Genomic DNA, 22,363 nt, shown 5'->3' on the forward strand with positions numbered 1-22,363 from the left:
AAAAGTAAAAATAAAAAAAAGGCAATACTTGCATTCTGCAACCACTGGAGAAAATCTACACCAAGTTCTATACCAAGTGCTTTGTCCCCTCCTTTCAAGACTACGAATGCTCTATTGCTCTTAATCACTTTTAAGAACAGCATTCTATATACAAACTTACTGCTTTGTGATTAACATCTATCAGTATCCAAGCAAGGTTTCAATGGTTTAATTCTTAGTTTTACTCCTAGAACTGTTCACCACGTGTGTTGTACATGAGTTTATGGTGCTTTTTAGACTGAAATAATGTTAGGGACTAACGACAATATGGTTTGGCGAGTTTGAGAACTAAAATGCCAAAAGAAAGTTTGGCGAGTTTGAGAAATAAAATGCCAAAAGTAAGTTGGACCTATTTGGGAATGTTTTTTATTTTCAGTTTTCAAAGTATTATTTTAAATATAAAAAAAATAGATGATTGTTTTATTTGTTTTATGAAAACAAGAGTGTTTGGTCAGTGGTTTTTGAAAATAGTTTTTAAACTAAAAAATAGAAATCATCATTTTAATGTTTTCTAAATTTTACATTTATCTATACACCACTGTCATTATATTTTAATTTAAAGGTTGTTGTTAGAATGATTTTATGCATATATTTATTTATTTTTTAACGATAAAAAAAAATAATTTTGAAATTTATTTAACATGTTTTTTATGACAGAAAAAAATATGCTATTTGCAATAAAAAGTACTGTTAGAGATGCTTTTAATTGTTTTCTATAAATATATAGGAAAAGAGCCATATCCATTTTCTATTTCAAATATTGGAACACAATTTAAACTTTCACCTTTTTATTCAGAGGCACATGTCAGGACCCGTCCAGAATTCCTCCCCGGAACCCTAGACAAGCCCTGATCCCAGGGAAATACCACCGAACTTTCCAACGGAAAATCCGGCAGAACCTCCCCTAAGGGTAGGACTAACCAAAAATTTACCTGCACCGAAAACACACTTCTATAAACATCCCCTTATTCCTCCCACGATACTACAAATTCTTCCACAAATTTCAGCACTTCAAAATAAGTACAATAATCCAGTGTGAAATAAATACAACAAGAGTGAAAGAAATATTACAACTGCAATAAAAGAAGAACAGGGTACTGCACGAACTAAAACAGCGAGGAAGGTCGAGTCCGCTCCGAATGAACACCGACAACCTGGCACCTAGAGGAACGGAATTTAAGGGTGTGAGATGCTAATCATCTCAGTGAGTGACCCTATCTACTATACAATATAATACCACGGTAATACAGCAGATATATAATAATTAATTGGAAAATAATAATTTCTCTCAAAACCCTTACGATTCTTTCAGTTGGAAAAGTTCCCCTTTTAAAACCTTTTCACAAAACCCTTTATTCGTATTCCCTGAAAACCAAGACATCAGATAAATACCAGAACAGTAATAATTATGTTTTAAATTCCAATACAGCTTTAAAATGTTTTATTCTTAAAACCCAGTTCTAAAAATCATTTGATGCACCCACTATATACCAGTGGCGCCAACAGTACCCAGCGTCCCAAGGTACCACCAGACTGGAGGTTATAGAAAGAAACCGGCATACGGTCGCGTGGCGTCCCACTGCACCGCTGCTAACCTGGTGTCCCGGCCATGGAGGGGTGGCCACCCTCATCCGATGGCAACCACAGGACACCCTCATAATATCACCTGCGCGCTACTCACACCCACCTGCGTGCTAATCATATCCGTGTGCACAATATCCATATCACATATAATCAGAACACCAGTACGTGCATGGTGCATCTAAAAATCATAAAATTCACAAATTTAAATTATATAACAAATTTCACATTTTTGCATAACCATAGCGGGTATAGTCCATCCGCTTGAACCCGGAAATTCTCCACAATTTCTTTATAATCAATACCATAAATTCCATGATTTTCAAATCCACCAACTTCCAAATCCATCAATTCAAATATCCACATTTTCCCAATAGCATAAATAATTCTCGAAATATAATAATCAAATCTCATAATATTCCATGGGCATATTTTATAAAAATTGAAATCACCAACATAACCAAATATTTTCTTTGAAATATTTGAAAATCAAATCATGCCCAATTTAATATTAAAACCACAAGAATTTCAAAATTCTCAAACCCATAAAATAATTTCAAAGGGCATAAATTTGTAAAATGCACATTTTCTTAAATCCAATAAATTCACCAATAAATCCACAATAAATTAAATAAATATTTGGCACATAGAAATTAAATTCCAAATATTTAAATCACACATAATATATTCACCAATTAAATTCCCAAAATTAATTTGAAGGTGGGTCACTCACCTGGAGCACGCAATTAAACCATGATCCACCATGGGATCAATTTCACGACTCACCGGTGCTCCTAGAACAAAATTCACAGACAGTCAAATAAATTAATATTTTAATCGGGTAAATAATATCCGGTACCCGGGGGGTCAAACACAAACTTTAACCAAAATGGTCGAATAATATACCGAATCGAAGCTCGTGGAACGAGGAGCGCATTACCGGTCTCCATCGACCCCAATTCCACCGGAGGTGGCCGGAAAGTTTCGGCCGGTTTTAATCCCTTCGTATCTTGCAAATCGACGGGAGTTGAGTTAATTGGAGCTCAGAATCGGACTGAGAGGGTCCAAATTAGTGGGAAAGGACCGGTTGCATGATCGATGGCTGCCGGAAAATGGCCAAACCAGCGGCACACCGGCCGTCGGCTATGGAGGCCGATCCCGACGCGTCGGCTGGCCATTTGGCCGGAAATTTGGTTGCCGGTGTCGCCCAGCTGTGGGCTTTCACGTCGGCCGGCGCGTGCATGGTTCCGGTGGCCGGCAAAAGTGCAGCAAGGAGAGAGAGAGAGACGGGCGGGAGAGAAAAAAAAGTTTGCGTGTTTTGTTGATGGCTCGGGGAAGAAGAAGGGAAAAAAGAAAAGAAAAGGAAAAGAAAGAAAAAAAACAGGTGTTTTCCCACATGGGGAAAAGAAAGAAAAAGAAAAACAAAAAGAAAAGAAAAAGAAAAAGAAAAAGGAAAATAAAAAGAATAAATTAAAAATAATCAATTAATATTAATAATAATATTATTATTTAAAATAATAATAAAAATAATTTGATTTTAAACATGGTTGACATGTGGCATTTCACCATGGTGACACATGGTCACCTTCATTAAGTCACACGTGGCACATCGTTACGCGTTTAAAAATAATATTAAAATAATACGGTATTTGAAAAACTCTACAGGTCCATAACTTTCAAACCACATGTCCAAATCGGACGTGCCGCTAGTCTACGGACTTGTATCGACGAGCACTTCACAACCATGCATGAGTCAACGCTCAACCTTGCATGAATAAAAAGTCAACTCTGGCACCCCTTGGACAGTTTGGACCTCAACTTGTTTTGCTCATAACTTTCAAACCGTAGCTCCGTTTTTAACGTGCTACCAGTCTACGAACTCGTGTCAATGTGTACTCCGTAACGGTACCTCAGTCAATCTAGAATTCCAATCGGATCAAAAAGTCAACTTTTGACCCCTTCGGTCAACGGTCAACTGTCAACCTCGGTCAACGTGCAAAAATTCCGACATGGTTCGGGACGGGGTGTTACACACATGTGGGTATCATTATGTATAATCAATTCTAAATATATTTAGTAGATATTTGATTTTGTTTGGCTGAAAATATTAGTTATATTAACCAAAAAAGCAAGAAAGTTGCTGTAAATTGGGACTGGTGGGATGCCACTCTCCCATAACACAAAATCACTAAAACTAGAAGGAAAAGCATCAAGATCAAAAGAGCCAGAGAGTGATTCCTTATAAGTACCAGGTACAAGCAAAACAAGCCACAAAATTAACCTCTCTTGCATCCAAACAAAGAAGATATCCATGAAACAAGAACTAGATTCATTAATACATTTCAAAATGCTTTTAGCAGCCCAATGAACTGAAACCTTTGTGGGATTAGTCTACCTTTCCACAACAACTTTGGCATCACTTTCACAACACATAAACTGCCACGCTCCTCCATTGCCATAAGAACAGCATGGAGAATGGCAAAAGCCTGTGCATCTTCTGGTTGAGGTAATTTGAATAAAAGTAATTTGAGGTTGAATTTGAATAGCATTGAGTTTATAATATGTAGTCAAAAGTATCTATTTCATCTGTTTCGTCTCATCTTCTCATCAAGTTGAATATACTTGCAATAAAAATAATGTGTTAAAAAACGAAGGTTTCAGCATAATTAATTGAATGGTTTTCCAAAATATTTAAAGCCTTTGTTGGCAATTTTTCCAAAATATTTGCACAAACACATGGCTTTCATATTCCCCCATAGTTAGGTGGACTTTTGTGATACATATTTTGGATATGGTATTGAGATCGTTATTTTGGCTTCCTTGCACTGTTTGACTTTGGTAGAAATTGTTTTGCAATGGTTGATTTTTTATTTTTCTCTTTTTACCGATTTTGTTTTTGTTTTTGTTTTTATTTTATATTAGTAATATCCTTATGTTTCATTCATATTAACTGGTGATCTAGTTTTCATTTTTTAACTTTTTGTAATTGTGTGGATTGGTACATAAAAAGTGGAGGGTTTGGGTAAATCAAACTCATAATTATGTGATGTTTCAGAATTGCTTTGCAAAACTGTAAGCGGAGATGAGAATGATTTTGAGGTACTTGAAATGTTACTCGAGGCTTTAAGGTTTCCTCATTGTTCTGCTAGCTCAAAGCATCATTATGAAATTATTGGTTGTAATTTTGTAAGCTTACTTTTATTGAACAAATTACCTATCGGTGTGTGCTTTTCATTGATTTTAATCTGTCTGCTTAGTTGCATGTCTGACTTGGAGGACAAGAAATCAATACTTGTATGTTTATGAAATCGTTAAAGCAGTCATTTGTGCTTTACTCACTAGCAAAATGTTTTTAAGTTTGTCCATTTAGAGTTAGTTAAATCTGGAATTTGTGGATTGGTTGAAAATGAATATGCTGGTAGTTTTGCAATCAACTTGGAGTGGTATCATTAGACTCTTTAGTGTTTACTAAGTGGACTCTTCTTTCCTATGATCTTTCACCTTTCCCTTTTATTCTTTTTGGGTTTTTCTCTATTATTGTCTACTTGGCGATTTCATTCTCACTTACTTTTCTCATTTGGCAATGGAAATTTGACTTAGGTAATATAGAAAGTCCATGTTGGATTGAGAAATGTTATATTGACAAATGATCCAAGATACATGGCAGTTTTGTAAGTGTGCTTTTTTTTTTTTTATGGTTCTACAGCTTATTTCTGGAGTGGAGACAATCTTGATGTGAAGAAAGATTTCAGCCATTATACGGCTTATTATTTTGCAAACTAATCCACTTATGAAACTAAAAAAAAAAAAAATCTCAACAAAACATCATGGATACTTATTCAAAAGAAGTACAAAGCTATGTTGAAATTAAATCTTAAAAGATTACAAATTTCTTCATGCCATTTGTTGAGAAATATTTGATATAATGTGACCAAACTCTCATATTATGTACCAAACAATGTTGGTTCTTGTTTGTACAGTTATTTTGTTCTGGACTGGACTTTTTTCAAAAGTATGATAAACCATTCCATGATATGCCAACAACTGTCTTTTTCATTATTCTACAAAAAAAAATATATATATATATATATCTTTTTTTATTAGGCTAGAAATTTGAACATGTATAATTAATCAAGAATAATATATTCACTAGAGGTCTGAACAAATATAATAAATTATTATTATTATTGTTATTATTGTTATTATTATTATTATTGTTGTTGTTGTTGATGCTGCAAAATCCATAGAAAAGCAAAGAAAAAGGATGGGCCTTGTGGATTGTTGATGGACTCTCATTCAATCTTTCCAATAAAGAGTCTATTGTTAGCCCACTTCATGAAGAACTTGGCCATTTTGTGGTCCATTTATTTAAATTTGAGAATGTCACAAGCATCATCAATTAGTGTACTAAATTAATTGCTAATTATATATATATATATATATATATACGGAAATTCTATGGTGAGGACGGTCCGCATGAGGACCGTAATATTAGTGACGGTTTTTTATAGTATTAACGACGGTTTTTTAGAAAATCGTCACCAATACTATGAAAAACCATTACCAATATTGTGGTCCGTATGAGGACCGTTCGCACCATAAACGGACTGTATATATATATATATATGTATATATATATATATATATAATTGTTATTTGATTGATTAACATATTAATATAACATAGATATAAATAAATCAACTATTAAAAAAATAAATATAAATTAATATAAATTAATAAAATAATAATATTATACAGTTAATAAGGAACTTGTAAATTAGGTGATGCCTTCATTATTATTCTTTAAATTCATTTTATTATAATTGTTATTATCATTATTATTATTATTATTATTATTTTTTAATCTGAATATGGCCAACACTTTTTTTTTTTTTTTTTTGGGTTAATGAAAATATGGCCAACACTTATTGTTTGGGTTACTAGAGAACCAAATGAATAAACAGTTATTAAATGTATAAGATGTTCTTCTCACCCATAATTTTTACATGTTTCGACTGCATAATATATATATATTGTATTTTAATCAAAAAGATAAATATATCTCCATAAAATAATATCTGAAAAATAGGATGAATTATATAATCCATTTTAAAGGAAAATAAACCATATGTGAAAATTAATATGAATTACATAGCCATTTTGACATTTTGATACCTTTGCTTGTCTGATGTTGGATGTGTAAATTATGATGCATATGCACCATAGCACAGCTGTCTAAATAAATAAATAAATAAATATATATACATATATATGTATATATTAAAAAGAAGAAGAAAGCCAGGGCAGCCCACTCGTTGTGTGACATGGAAAAATTTGCACATAACACAAATATAAAGCAATTTTTCTAAAAGTGTCCTTTCTTTGATGGTTCTGTATCTTACTTCTAGAATAATGTAGGGGAGAAAAATGAAAAAATAAAAATAAAAATAAAAAAAATAAAACATTTCAGTAATATTGCTTACTGAAATCTTTTGGTTTGTTATTGATAATTTTTTTTTTAAGATAATGTTGTTTATTTTCTGTAATAAGATTTCGGTGTATAATTTTTTCAACATTATGTGACATAGATGTCCACAACAGAATATATGTAATTAGTTGGCTTTTGAACTAGATTTTCAATGTTGTTAAAGCATGATATGCAAAAAGCAATAATTCTAAAACTAATCCACTTGTGGATTAACTATTGAAGCTCAAAGAAAGAAAACAACATTTCATCTAAACAAAATTTGTAATTTTTCGAAGAGTGTCCTTTCTTTGATGGTTATGCATTTTATTTCTGAATAATGTAAGTGATAAAGTATGAAAAACAAATTTTTCAGTAATGATGCTTACTAAAATCTTTTGGTTTTTTATTGTTAATTTTTTGTAAAGTAATGTTGTTTTCTTTTTTTCTTTTTTTTTTTCTATAATAAAAATTCAGTGTCTAATTTTGTCAACATTATGTGACATAGATGTGCAGAACATAATATACATAATTATTTGTCTTTTGAGCTAGATTTTCAACGTTGTCAAAGCGTGATATGCAAAAAGCAATAATGCTAAAATTTAGCTTTCCAAATATAGGTAAAAAATTGAAAAATTAAAATTTTTTTTCAAAGCTTTCATTTAAAAATAAATAAAAACATTTTTTTTGGCACACTATTTTTATATGCTCATTTGTTATTTTACATTTTCATATGCATTGCTATTATTATATGTTAATATAATGAGTGCTGTTGGAATGATTTTGTAAGTATAACTCTCTATTTTTGAATTATTAGACAAATAAAACTCTTCATTTTGAAAGTTCTTTAATCGGTCATTTATAGTAGAAAATATACTTTTTGAAATATAGGGTATTATTGGGGATACTCATAACTCTCTTTCTATGAAAATGTTCATGCCAATATCATAATATTTGATAAGGAATTCAAGTAAAAAAAGAAAAAACAAAGAAAAAAAAAAAGATGGAATATAAAAGTGACAAAAAAAAATTATAAAAAATTATTTGTTGGACAATTTTTATTTGTTGGACAATTTACTATAAAAAAAATTATTCTCTATTCTAACCTGTATCAATTAAATTGATTTAAGTTTATAATTTTTGAATACATTATAGATACTTTATAGATTATGAAGCTGTTCTCGCCATGGTACAAATCTGGCATAAAAGTGATTGAGTTTTGTCCGCTTTAAGCTCAACCCTGTTTTCACAAAAATTCTCCTCATTGTTTTTTCTATTGTGTCAAAATATATATATATATATATATTAGATAAGATAAAATAAAATAAAAGGGCATCCAATGCAGTATTGTTAGTTGAAAACGGTTAAAATGCAATATTTGCACGTAAGACAAGAAAAATTAACAATAACTATATTAAGCTAGAACCAAAATCAAAATATAATTTATATATATACAAGCTGGAGTTTTTTAATTTTTTTAATTTTTTTGTCCTCATCCTTCAAAAGGATATTCGATGCGGTTGCTGGACATTGGGTTCATAGCTTCTATGTCTTGCTCGTACACAAGACGGACACCACACGATCTAATGTAAAACGGTGTAGATGTTTCATCATCATCCAAGTCTTTTGATCGAAATGAAAACTCAAGCTGACTGAAGTTAGTGTTTTGCCACACTGCCTTGATGTCATTACGAGGCACATACAATAACCAAAGGTGATCCGCTGGGGAACCCGCCGCTGAGACCAATTCTTGTGGACAAGTGGTTGTTATACAAAATCCATTGTCTATAAAAAATCTATCGTCCACTTCCTGAATCACTACCTCAAAGCTGATACTTGGGCTTGGTATAAGAGCGCATAAAAATAGAGCTAAACCCATCCACTTACTGTTACACCAATTCGGATCTAGTTGTAAATTTATGAAGGGCATGAAACTTGTACAAGTGAACCAGGATGGAGTTTCGTTTCCAGGAAGAATAATGTCAAATCTTCCGCTGGGCCGATACTGAAGATGTGCTTTTAGTAATGTAAATGCTATCATTTCGCTGCCTTGCCTTCTTGCCAATTTCACGCATCCCACGCAAGTTGCAGAACACCCCAATCTGCATTGCTCCTTCATTAATGGATCAAGAGACTTGCCCAGTGATACACAGTAATCAAGGAGTAAAATTTCTAGACAAGCAGGAAGCTCTGGCCCCAACAATTCTAGTTTTCTACAGAGGCTTAAATCAATACACCTAAGCTTGGATAGTTTATTGAAACTGATAGGTAGGTGAGAAAAATCATTATTGCTGAGGTTTAAATATTCTAAAGAAACTAAGCAGCCAAAACTTTCAGGAAATGTCCCAAGACCGCAGTTGACTAGTTCCAACATTTTCAAAGAAAAAAGACCAGCCGATGATGAGAGACCTCTTCCAACAATGATATTCATCATATTGTTCGATTGTCGTCCTCCGCAACAAGATAGTGCTTTAAGGTTTTCAAGAAGTGCAATGGAAGATGGTAGATCTCTGTCTTCTACAGAAATGCCTCTCAAATTGAGCTCCTCTAAACTATTTAAAAGCCCCAACTCCTCTGGTAAGTTGGTAAGGCTTACACAACCTTCAAGGTTTAGAACTTTGAGAGATTTCAGACTACCCATGCTTGTTGGAAGATTTTGTAGACGAATGCAAGCTTTCAGGTTCAAGATAGTAAGCCTTTCAAGAAGTGTGATGGATGGGTGAATCTCCGATAGATTTACACAAGCTACAAGAATCAACTTCTCTAGATTTGGAACCACCCCAAAGTCTTCAAACTTTCTTAAATTTGTTGAATAACTTATGTCAATGGTTTTCAAATTGTTTAAAGGCTGTTGTATTGAAAAGAGAAAAAAATTTAGATATTTCGTCAGACAAAATATATATTTTCCATAACAGATTAGCAAAGAACAAGAAATTCTGATGGTATTTACCTTGATAGCGGTTTTCCAAAGGTGTTTGCTCAACCACAACTTTAATTCAACAAGTCCACCTCGTTGGAAATTTGATGGCAAATATTTGGCAGGAAATTCATGCCACCTAAGGAATCGTAACTCTTTAGAAAGATGTTCAATATTCAGTGTCTGACCATCTCTCATTTCCAAGACAAGATTCTGAAGAATGAGCAATCTTAACTTCTTCATGTTTGAGAAGGCTTCAAAATCGCAAACCAGTTTCTTCGGTTCTAGAAAACAGCATACTATGGCTTCCACTTTTGTTCCCTAATAGTTAAGATTAAAACATACAAGTGAAACGTAATGTGTAAGAGGCTGTATATAATGTACAGCCAAATGCCGCATAAAAACTATATATATATAATTTATAAAAACACGTTGGTATTTCAAACATGCCGAATGAAAAGGATTTAAATGCATTTTGTTACTTCCTAATAATTACAAGCTTCAAAATCATCTAAATATATTACTAATCCCAAAAATAAATAATAATAATGGTTAAAATGAACAAGGAGATAAAAATATGATAGCCTCAAAATAACAACATACTGAATTTATAAAATTGAAATATTATGAAATACAAATACCAAAAGTCATGATTTTAATTGTGTAAGAAAACCTCTTACCGTGTTATGCTCTAAAACATGACATAAATCATCATAATTCCATATTCTACTGCATCTTCCTGGTTCATTGCGAGATTTTGCCCGAACAATTTCCTTTCCCATCTCTTGCAATAAGTCATGCATCCAAACTTTGTCATCATTGTCAACATGGAGGAGAGATTTATCAATAAGAACTCTTATCCCGATTTCTGGAAAGAAACCACAACTATCCATAATTTGAATAATATTGTCTTTTTCAAATCCATTGAAGAAGCATGCAATATCTAGGAAAATACTTTTCTCTATTTCCTCAAGTCCATCAAAACTGATTCGAAGTACTTTCGTAATCTCCTTGTTTGGATACTCCTTCAGCCTATCCAAAGCACTTTCCCATTGATTTACACTTTTTCCACATAAAAAGGAACCTAGTACTTCTAAAGCCAATGGAAGGCCATGAGTATAAGCTATCACTTGTTCAGACAACTTCTCATATTCCTTTGAAGGATGAGTACTTTTGAAGGCTTTGTGAGAAAAAAGTCGAAAACTTTCACTATAACACAATTCCTCAACTCTATATATGCTACAGTCCATATATGTACTTAGAAGCAAACTTTCGTCTCTAGTAGTTACAATTATTCTACTTCCAGAGCCAAACCAATTATTTTTCCCAGCTAATGCTTTTAGCTGGTCTAATTTGTCAATATCATCAAGGACAACAAGTACTTTCTTATGGCATAACTTACTTCTTATCATGTCCATTCCTTTATGAATATCCCTTATTTTTGTAGGCAACCCATTTAGAATGTCTGAGAGGAGAAGATTTTGCAAATACACAAGATCATTTTCCTTCTTTTCACAAACTCCTCTAATATTTGTAAGGAAGCTGCAACCTTCAAATTGAGAAGACATCCAATCATAATAAGCTTTGGCAAGAGTTGTCTTCCCAATTCCACCCAACCCACAAATTCCAATAAAGTGAACATTATCCAATGATGAAGTACAAACACAGACATTTAGTTTCTCTAGTCGTGAATCCATACCAAAATGGTCCTCCGAAATGTTTAACTGTGCAACACCAAGTTTATTTGATACCTTTGCGATAAAGTCTTGTATAAATTTTGCTTCATTCCTTAGAAATTCAAACATGAAAACCATAGTAAGTGAAAGTATAGCATTAAGTTTATAAATGTAATTTCTCTACTTAAATAAATTTGTATATTTGTACAAAATTTTGTATTTTGTTAGTTATCTCTCATATTATAATGGGAGACATGCACGGTGATATGGAAAATGCTACCGGTTGGTTACCACTGCACCACATAAATTTTTGATTAAGGTAATTAACACTGTAACACTTGTCACCTTCTTAAGGACTTAAAACCAATTTATATGTTTACCCATGTATAGAAATAAAAATTCCATTTACAACAATAGATAAGGCCGAATTATCAATTAGTCAAACCATGTACTTGAAGTTTAGTTGGATTAATCGACTATATATATGTGTAAATACTATGTATATGTGAAAATATTTTTAGGAATTGAAATTCTTACAAAAGAAAAATATAAATACAAAAAGATATATATGTTTAAATTTGTAATTTTTTTTTTTAATGTTAATAAACATATATATATGTGTGTGTGATAATTTCTGTTAATGCATCCCTTCACCTTTTCATATAAATATATATGCATATGTATATGTATGTGTTTTCTTGTTTCGAAACTCAATCATAGATCAGAAAGGAAAAAGGGGAATACATAGATAAAAGGAAAAGGACAAGTATATATATTGCCTACCCATCATGTAAAGCCCATCCAGCAAGACTGGCAACTTGTGTTAAAGCATTCCTCCATTTCTGCACCTTTTGACTAAAATCTTGTTCATATCTGTGGAATGGTTCTCCAAAACTTCCAATCTGCTTCCGTACATGAGATGGATCCACATGGTAGAAAATTGGCAGAACAATCTGTTTAAAGGCCTCCCTGCATTCAAGAATCTTGACAAGCTCATCCAAACACCAACTCGAAGAAGCATAGTTTTCCGAGAGAACGATGACCGAACAGCGTGAATTTTCGATGGCTTTCAACAGTTCTGGGGAAATGGATTTGCCTCTCTCAAGTTTATCGTCGTCTAAGAAGGTGTAGATTCCTTTCTGAGAAAGAGCAGAATAGAGATGACTTGTAAAATTGTTGCGGGTGTCTTCACCCCTAAAACTCAAAAACACATCATATTCTGTTCTACGAGAAGAAGAAGAAGAAGAAGAAGAAGAGAACATTGAGTAAGATCTTTTCATAGTTGCAAGTGGAAGAGATGATAAGAATATAGATCAAAGGGCCTGTATAATTATCACAAAGGTCAGATTTGTGCAGTAACAGGACTAAGAAGAAGGAATGCCAATTAGTAACACCTACATATAAAAATGAAGCTCAGATCTACCCATAGAATTGCATTCCAGCTTTACGCGTTTTTAGGTTTACTTTATCCAAGGTCTACACATTGTGTGGGAACCTTCCAGGAAAAAATGGAAACAAATAAAAAAGTAAGAAAGCGTGTTTGGTCCATTACTTCCTGGAAATTAGGTACTCTGTTTTCCTTTTCCCGCCTTCAATAAATCAGCGTTGACCCCAGTGGGAAACCCCATGGTAGGTTCGACCAATTAGCTAGCTGCTTGACAAGTTCTTGTTTGGTCTGACTTGATTCTATATAATTATTATTTGCAAAACCTGTTGGCTTATGCCAACAAAATTGTACATTTTTTAAAAGCCTCTGTTTTAGTTACATAATTACCTCTCAACTGTGTATATAAAGTCTCCAAGTTACCTCAACTAATAAGACAACATGTACATTTTAAGGGTAAATTTTTTCTGCCTCTTAGACTTTTTGATCAAAACACATTAACAAGAAGTACAAAAAGAGAATAGAGTGCAGTCCCAGAATTACAGAAAAGATCATGGAAAATGATTTAGCACTTAAGGACTTGGCCTCCTGCTTCAAGACTATTTGAGTGGTATTTGTATCTCTGCCTCTCTATTGTGTTTTACTTCTACGGAGTCCTTTTATCATTTGAGCCACACTTCTAGGACAACTATCTGTTGTGTATTGTTGCCGTATGGTTCGCAGGTAATTCATTATACGCTGGCAAATGACATTTTTTTTTTTTTTTGGAGGATCAATTAACCAGTCCAATTGAAAGGTTCTGATTATTTTAGAGCTACATTTGTCAGCCGGTTTTGGAATTAATTTGTGTTTTGGAAAGATTACATATACGTTAACAATAGCAAAAACCTTTTTGGAAACTTCCTTTTTATTTTATTGATTTTTATTATTATTATCTTTCGGTGAAAGATTAAAAGCGTTTCTTTCTTTTCAATGGAACTGGGATATATGAAACGTACATAGGTGAAATGTATCTCCAAATCATAATTCCACAAGAATCCAATATAAATACCAGAGAATACATTGCTTGGTTGCTTGTAATTATAAGAATTATATATTTTTTATTTATCCAACATGTGTCTATCTGCTCGAAAAACCTTTTTTTATCGCATCAATCTACAATATTTTTTTTTCCCCTTTAATTAAGTCCGATTTAATATTAAGGTTTTATATTGCCTTTGCACCCAAAAAAAAAAAAAAAAAAGAAAAGGGGTCTATATTGGACATATGAATATAATATAATATTAGTATACTTATGATTGAGTTTTTATCAATTAACCTAAACAACCACTAGGTGTAAGTATTGAGCGTTTAGAACTACACTGAAGGCGGGGCTGTATGATGCATTATTCTCATCTGGACTCTGTAACAGAGTATTATTATTATTATTATTATTAATATATTTCATGTGTGTCATCCTCTAAGTACCAGTTTGAGTTTTCATCGTGGGCCCATTTTTCCAATTAAAATTTCCAATCCTATTTTGAAATTATATATAAACATCTGAATAACAACCAAGAGGTAGTGCCTCAAATTACCTGAACGAAGGAACTCAATTTGGATTTTTCTTCTTTTTTTTTTTTTTTTTTTTTTTTTTTTTTCCCTTCAGGAAATATATTTTTCTACGCAGGTAGTTTGAATTTTTAGAAATAATGATTACTTTAATAAATAAAAAAATACGAAGTAAAAGAAATATTGATTAATATACTTTTGATAGGACAAAATTTTGTCTTTTCATATATAAAACTAGATAATAATTTATCGATTGGACTATTACTTTATATTTCATTATTTCTTAAAAAAATAAATAAAAAAAGACTACTACAGAATGTTTCATTATTTCTTAAAAAAAAAAAAAAAATCTTGGTTGGGTTGCTGATCTTGTAAAGACAAGCATGTTTGTGAATATTTTTCTCTTTTATTCTTTTTTTTTTTCCGGCTAAAATTGTGAATATTTTTCCCAGGAGTGGAGACATTGTCTCATTCATTACCAACTTTGCCAATGTAATGAATTTTTTTTTATATATGGTATATATCAAAATTTGAATACACTTTTTTTTTTAATATATATAATATATATATATATATATATATATATGTATATATGTATATATATTAACAAAGATACGTACCTTGTTACATAAGGTGTGTTTATATGATTGGATGATGAGATAAATTTGAAGATAATGAGTTTGAACAGCTGGTGTTTCAGTTTCTTTAAAGCATTGTTATTGATATTGGACTAAATTTATAGAAATGCTACAAATGATCACAATCCATCTGGTACTACTCAAAAGTGGCTGCTATGTACTTGATTAGTAGTACATTCCACAGCCACCATGGTTTGCGGTTAAAACTTGATAATCGCAAGTCCAAAAAAGTGTCTTCCGTTATCAAAACTCTCAGGCACTAATTACTCTCCATTTCTTATTAGTTATTACATCTCACTCCCTGTATTTTATACATATATATATATACACATATATTATATGACCTATTCCACTTGCCCTCTAAAACTATCTGTGCCCACAAATCTTGTGACTAAAAGGAGTTGAAAGCCAAAAGAAAATCAATTAATAAGGCCATGGAAGTAATTGAAGATGTCTTAATTGTGGGAGCTGGAATTGCTGGCCTCACAACAAGCTTCGGACTTTACAGGTTCTCACCTTGCTTATATCTTTTATTCTGATATTTATTTGCTTTTTCTAAGAACTATCTGTTAGTTTATAATGGATACATGGTAAGAAATGTAGGAGCATAATTTTGCAGGCAGGGTATTAGAAGCTTAGTGTTGGAATCTTCGGATAGTCTGAGGATAACAGGATTTGCATTGCTAGCATGGACAAACGCTTGGAAGGCATTGGAATTGGTGACTCCCTTCGCCAACGACATGAGCTGCTTCTAGGGTAATCTTCACTTGCACTTTTAACTTCCTTTAGTTCTTTCATTTTTTGGTTATTTATTTGATTCCCAACATCTCTGAGATGTTTCTTTGTCATTGAAAAAATTCACTGCTTTTTGTTTCATTTCTTCAATGGTTCTAGCTAGAAAAGAAAAGCAACTCGGTACTTCCAAAGTATTTTTTGGTAGTCACTTAAACTGATCAAATTTATGCTGAAAATTTATAGTCTAATAGGCTTGTTTTTCTGTCAAATACTTATAACCATGCATTTGTAATCTGCCAGCTACAACTTTGTTCATTTATTTTTACTTTTTCAAAAAAATACATTGTTGTCGCTTCCTGTAATCTTATTCAAAAAGGAAAACTGACTGGGATTTCTGAATTCGTAGGAACATGACTTCCTCCACAATTTCAGGGCTCCAAACATCAAAAATGTCATTTGTTGCCAAAGGGAAACGGTAAGTTTAAATTGTAATCACAGTGCTTTAGTAGTAAGCTGAAGTGGGTGAAACTCTGCTAAAACTGGGTGTTTGATAATGTCCAGTGGAGAGCACGAAGTTCGTTGCTTGAGAAGGAAGTTATTATTGGAAGCCCTTGCCAATGAACTCCCTAATGGTACAATTAGATACGCGTCCAAGGTGGTTTCAATTGAGGAATCAGGCTATTTCAAGCTTATTCATCTTGCTGATGGAAATATCATAAAAACCAAGGTAGAATCCAAATGTGGGGGACTTAATTTAATTGTAGATAACCTGTTTGATGGTTGTTCAACCAATTGATTGATATTTGTTTTGCTTCAACTTTGTGCTTTTGAATCTGATCCTTAAGTGCTGTGAATGAAAGGTATTGATTGGTTGTGATGGTGTGAATTCGGTGGTTGCGAAATGGTTGGGATTCAAGAAGCCTGCCTTTACTGGAAGATCTGGCTTCAGAGGCTGTGCAAATTTCAATACCAAACATGACTTTGAGCCCATGTTAATGCAGTTCTTTGGACATGGTGTTAGGTTTGGTGCCATGCCCTGTGATGATAAATGCATTTACTGGTTTTTCACTTGGAGACCTTCTAACCAAGGCAAGCCCTTCATATCTATAATATAATATATTCTCATTTTTCTTTCCTTGCTTCACAAAAACTTTCTTTTCCCTCTCACTCAACACAATAAATATCCATGCCAAAATGCAAAATAAGTTCTCGTTCTGAAACGTTTATGTTTTGGATTTTTGGTTTTCAATTCTTTTCTTAAAGGTTTTTAATTTGAGTTGCGTACAAGCAGCTTGTGGTTTAAATAATAGCTAGGCTTCTCGCCTAACTAGAAGCTTGAAGAGCGTTTTACTTTTTGTCATTATTAAATGAATATATCAGTCATGTATGCTTGAATCTTGGTCTTGATCTCTCCAAATAAAAAGAATAGCAGAAAACCAAAAGCAAACCAAAACCAATACGCATAAAATTCTCACTTTTTTCTTCTATTGTTCATTGCTCTTCTTGTCTTGTAGAGAAAGAGTTAGAAGACAAGCCAGAGCTAACGAGGCAATATGTGATGAGTAAGCTTGGAAATATACCAGAACAAGTAAGAGCGGTAATTGAGAACACAGAATTGGATGCATTTTTATCATCTCCATTAAGATATAGGCATCCTTGGGAGCTTCTATGGGGCAACATAAGCAAAGGCAATGTTTGTGTAGCTGGTGATGCACTCCATCCAATGACCCCTGATCTTGGACAAGGGGGCTATTCTGCTTTGGAAGATGGTGTTGTTTTAGCAAGGTGTCTTGGTGAGGCACTATCGGAAATAAAGCAAAAAAGTGGTATAGAAGCAAAAGAAGAATACAAGGATATTGAAATGGGTTTGAAGAAGTATGCCAATGAGAGGAGATGGAGGAGCTTTGATCTCATTGCTATAGCTTATGTTGTGGGTTTTATACAGGAGGGTAACGGGATAATTATTAGCTTCTTCAGGGACAAATTTTTTGCCCCAGTCCTGGCTGGTTTGCAATTGAAGAGGGCTGATTTTGATTGTGGGAAGATCCTATAATCATTAGATGCTACCAACATGATTTTTGGTTAATCTTTATGTATGTCTAAATTACCATGTTTTGAATTCCTTGTGGACTGGATTAGATGTCCCTTAAATCCACGAATCACCTTCCTGCTCTTTGGATTAGTTAATTATTATAATCCTATCCAATATATATATATTATACTATTTTAAAAAATTGCAATAATTTGAAAATTATTGTAATCCTCAGATTGTACAATAAGGTTAATTTTCAATAATAAAAGTTTCAAGAATATAAGTAGATATTTGAATATATATCATTAATAGCCTTTATCTCTCTCTATTCTCTGATAATAACGTTTCATGAAATCTCTCAAGTGGAGCTAACAAGCCTCATAAATCTGAATATTTTGAATTTGTTGATGAATCTCATTTGGTTGGAAAAATCCCAGCAAGCAGTGGCCACATGAAATGGCTAGAAACTCTTTGATCTGTTTCTTTAGCATTTCAGAATCATTTAAATCTCTCATACAGTAACATATCTGGAAAAATCTCAACAGCCAACCAATTTCAATCGCTTAAGGAACCTATAATATTTTCCATATGTTAAAAAATTGGCTTAGTTTTATGTTAAAAAATTGATTGGCATGTGCTTGTCATTGTTGAAAAAGTGAAGCGTTTGCAAATTGAGAATATACACAAAAATTTGAAGGAAATTTTTGTTAAAACTAATCTAGTATATCCACATATCTCATTTTAATTGTGTTAATATATTTTGATCAAAACAGAAAAGATAAATAACTAAATAAGATTTTCAAACTTATGCAATGGAAACAAGAAACAAAATGTAGAATGCTATCAATCAAAAAGTGCAAAACAATATTTAACATCCAATTAAGAGAATTAATGATCAAAGTAAAGTATAATCATACAATTTGGCTTCCCAAAAATATAAATGTTTATTACAGGGAAAATCTTTAACAAATTCTTAATTTAATACAGAGCTTCTGTATATTAGTTAATACAAAATTTGTTCTGCGTGAATCCACGATTTTAATGATGTGGATACGAGGAATTTACCACTTGACCAGCTTTCTTTGTCAGAAAAGTTCTTTTTCGCTATTTTATTCATGTTCCAAAACATTAAATGAGATCAAATAAGTCAGAATTTGGATTTTTTTATTCTCTCTCTCTCTTTTTTTTTTTTTTTTTATCTCCTTCTCTTTTCATCATACATTATTATTTTATTTAAAAATATCAATAAAGAAATAAAATGAACCAAGTAAAAATAAATAAATATATAACTCATTTCTAAAAGTGAAATGAGATTCTATTGGCCAGACAAAAATGAAAAAAAGAAAAATGGAGACAAAATGTAACACCCCGTCTCGAAGTACATCGGAAATTTCTCAAATTTGACCAAGATTGACCGGGTTTGACTGTCATTGATCGAAAAGGAGTCAAATGTTGACTTTTTGCTCCTGATGAAATCTTACATTGACCGAGGTGCTGTTACAAAGTACACGTTGTCACCAGTTCATAGACTAGTAACACGTCGAAAACGGAGCTACGGTTTGAAAGTTATGAGCAAAACAAGTTGAGGTCCAAACTGTCTAAGGGGTGCTCGAGTTGACTTTTTGTTTATGCAAAGTTGAGTTTTGACTCATGCATGATTGTGAAGTACTCGTCGATACGAGTTCATAGACTAGCGACACGCTTAAATTGGACATCTGGTTAAAAAGTTATGCACATGCAAAATTTTCCGAATATCGTAATATTTTAATATATTTGGCTTGAGTGAACAGTGTGTGCCATGTGTTGCAATTTCAGCAATCTCGTGAGTGAACAGTATCACCCATGGGTGGCTTTTATTTTGACAAAACACGGGCATCAGGGAGAGGAGAGAGAAAGAAAGGAGGAGAGAGAGAGGGGGAGAGAGAGAGAGAGAGAGAGAGAGAGAGAGAGAGAGAGAGAGAGAAAACCAACTGGCCACCGCCGTTCACCCACTTCCGACCACCAGAACAGTACACGTGCCACCCTAGCTTGAAGCCTACCTAAAAACCAGCCGGCCAACCAACCACCGATGTGCCCGGATCGAGGCTTTTTCCGGCTGCGGCGACGATTCTTCAAACCCAGATTTCTCCCTATTCCGATCACTGTTTGCCTCACCGTCAGTCCCTTTGAGTTACCCATCACCAGATCTACCTTCCCACAAAAAATCACTGCCAGTGGCCACCGGACGCGCCGCCGGCGGTGACGGGTTCCGATGACCACGACAACTCACCGGGAAATTAAGTTTCCGGCTGCACCGCCCCTCCTTTCCCACTAATTCCGACGCTCTGAACCCAAATCCGAGGTCGTTTTCCTCCAATTTGTGACAGATTGAGAGAATCGAGGACTTCAAATCCATGAGCTTTCTAGCGAGATTCCGGCCACCATGGGTCCGATCTCCGGGAGGTAAGCCTCAATCTGCGATCTTCGTTCCATAAGCTTCGTTTCGGTATATTACTCATTAATTTTGGTTAATATTTGTGTTAAACCCCCCAAGTACCGGGTATTATTTACCCGAATAAAATATTAATTTATTTGAGTTGTGTAATATTGTTGTTCTAGGAGCACGTGTACATCGTGGAATTGATCCCATGGAGGATCTTGGATTAATTGCGTGCTCGAGGTGAGTGACCCACCTTCAAAATTATTTTGGGATGTTAAAATATATATATTTTGTGTTAATTGGTTATTTGAAAAATATGTTTGATATGTTGAATATTTAGTAAATTTATATTTGGAATTTTGATGCCAAAATTGAATGAAATTAAATATTTGTGCATTATAAAATATTTTGGTTTTAAGGAATTTGAGATTTTAGTAATTATTATCAAATTTCATTGTTGGAATATTTCATAATGGAATATTTCAAAAATATGTTTATGCGTTCAATATTATGAGAATTTCTATCTAGAATTATATTGCCAATTTATAATGTTTTTAATATATGTTTTGGTGCCAAAAGAATATATTTGGGAATTTAAACAAAATTGTGGTTTTGATTTATTTTAAATTATTGTTGATTTCATTGATGGATTTGAAATTGATGGAATTTATATTGATGGATTTATGCTGGTGACATTAAAGAAAAATGTGGGAATGTGAATTTGAAAAAAGATATAATTCCCACGGTGAATTTTGGAAAAATTTGGTATTTTAATAATAAACTTGGTTATTAGTTTTAGACGCACTCATACAGTACTGGTGTTCTGTACTGTGTATGTGGATGAGCGCGCAAGTTATAATGTTTCCTGTGAGTTGCTATCGGACCGAGGGCAGGCAAGTTTGATATTGGCCATAAGCCGCCCCCCTCCATAGCCGGGATGATCATTTAAGCAGCGGCGCTGTCAGGATGCCGAAGCGACCGTATGTAAGTTTCTCTCTTTAACCTCCCGTTACACGGTGCTCGGGACGCTGGGTATCATGGGACATCACTGGTATATAGTGTGGTGCGTCAAGTAATTATTTTTCTGATATAAATTTCAATTCCTAAAGTTTTAAAGCAGTATTTAAATTAGAATGTATTTAATGTTGTTTTTATTATTTATTTAAATTTAAAGCTTTACACAAATTTTATGAAATTGATATTGTGATTTTATTACCTATTCTCATTAATGTTTAAAAGTTATTTGCCTTGATTTTATCATTTAAATCGATTGGTATTTTAAAATAAATTCTATTATATTTTTATCATTTGTTTTATATCGATATTTAAATTGATTTAAAATATTTCTTTGATTATTTCATTGATTTAATTAATAAATTTTATAATTTATATATTGGGTCTATTTTTTTCCTTGTGCCAAATTTCTTTAATACAAGTTTAATTATAATTTTAATTATTGTATCCAATGATGTCTTATTCTATATTTCCCTTATAAATTTGGATCCTTAAATTCTTGTATTTTATTTGAAAGTTATTTGATTAATTATTCCTCGATTTTTGGGGCATAAAAGATTGGGTTTTGCAAAAATATTTTAAAATGAGAACTTTTTCAACCGAGTGAATCGTGAGGGTTTTGAGAGAAAATATTATTTTTAATTAATTATTAATTATTTATTTATTTATTCTTAATTAATCAAATGTACTATAATTATCGTTGCTTTATAATTATACAGTAGATAGGGTCACTCACTGAGATGATTAGCATCTCATATTTTTAAATTTCGTTCCCCTAGGTTCAAGGATTGGGAGACGTTGATCATCCGGAGCGAGCCCGACGTCTCAGTTCATTGCCGAAAGTCCAAAAAGCATTTCCTCCCGTTTTCCTCTTCATCTTGTATTGCTTCTTTATCTGTCATTGTATTAATTT

At 32.8% G+C, this 22,363-nt stretch overlaps 1 protein-coding gene and 1 pseudogene across 1 annotated transcript; one reads left to right on the top strand and one right to left on the bottom strand.

Annotated features, from left to right (window-relative positions):
* Positions 1 to 8,476: 8,476 nt before the first annotated feature.
* On the bottom strand, positions 8,477 to 13,256 carry LOC107427295 (disease resistance protein RPV1-like). The gene is made up of 4 exons (XM_048474731.2): positions 12,461 to 13,256; positions 10,682 to 11,789; positions 10,035 to 10,322; positions 8,477 to 9,932 (listed from the first exon to the last, which is right to left on the bottom strand). The coding sequence occupies exons 1-4, from the start codon at positions 12,955 to 12,957 to the stop codon at positions 8,577 to 8,579; spliced, it is 3,249 nt and encodes a 1,082-aa protein (XP_048330688.2). The 5' UTR covers positions 12,958 to 13,256; the 3' UTR covers positions 8,477 to 8,576.
* A 2,346-nt stretch (positions 13,257 to 15,602) lies between these two features.
* On the top strand, positions 15,603 to 18,285 carry LOC112492955 (monooxygenase 2-like; annotated as a pseudogene).
* The last annotated feature ends 4,078 nt before the right edge of the window (positions 18,286 to 22,363 follow it).

Source organism: Ziziphus jujuba, chromosome 9, assembly GCF_031755915.1.
Source record: "Ziziphus jujuba cultivar Dongzao chromosome 9, ASM3175591v1".
NCBI classification, from domain to species: domain Eukaryota; kingdom Viridiplantae; phylum Streptophyta; class Magnoliopsida; order Rosales; family Rhamnaceae; genus Ziziphus; species Ziziphus jujuba.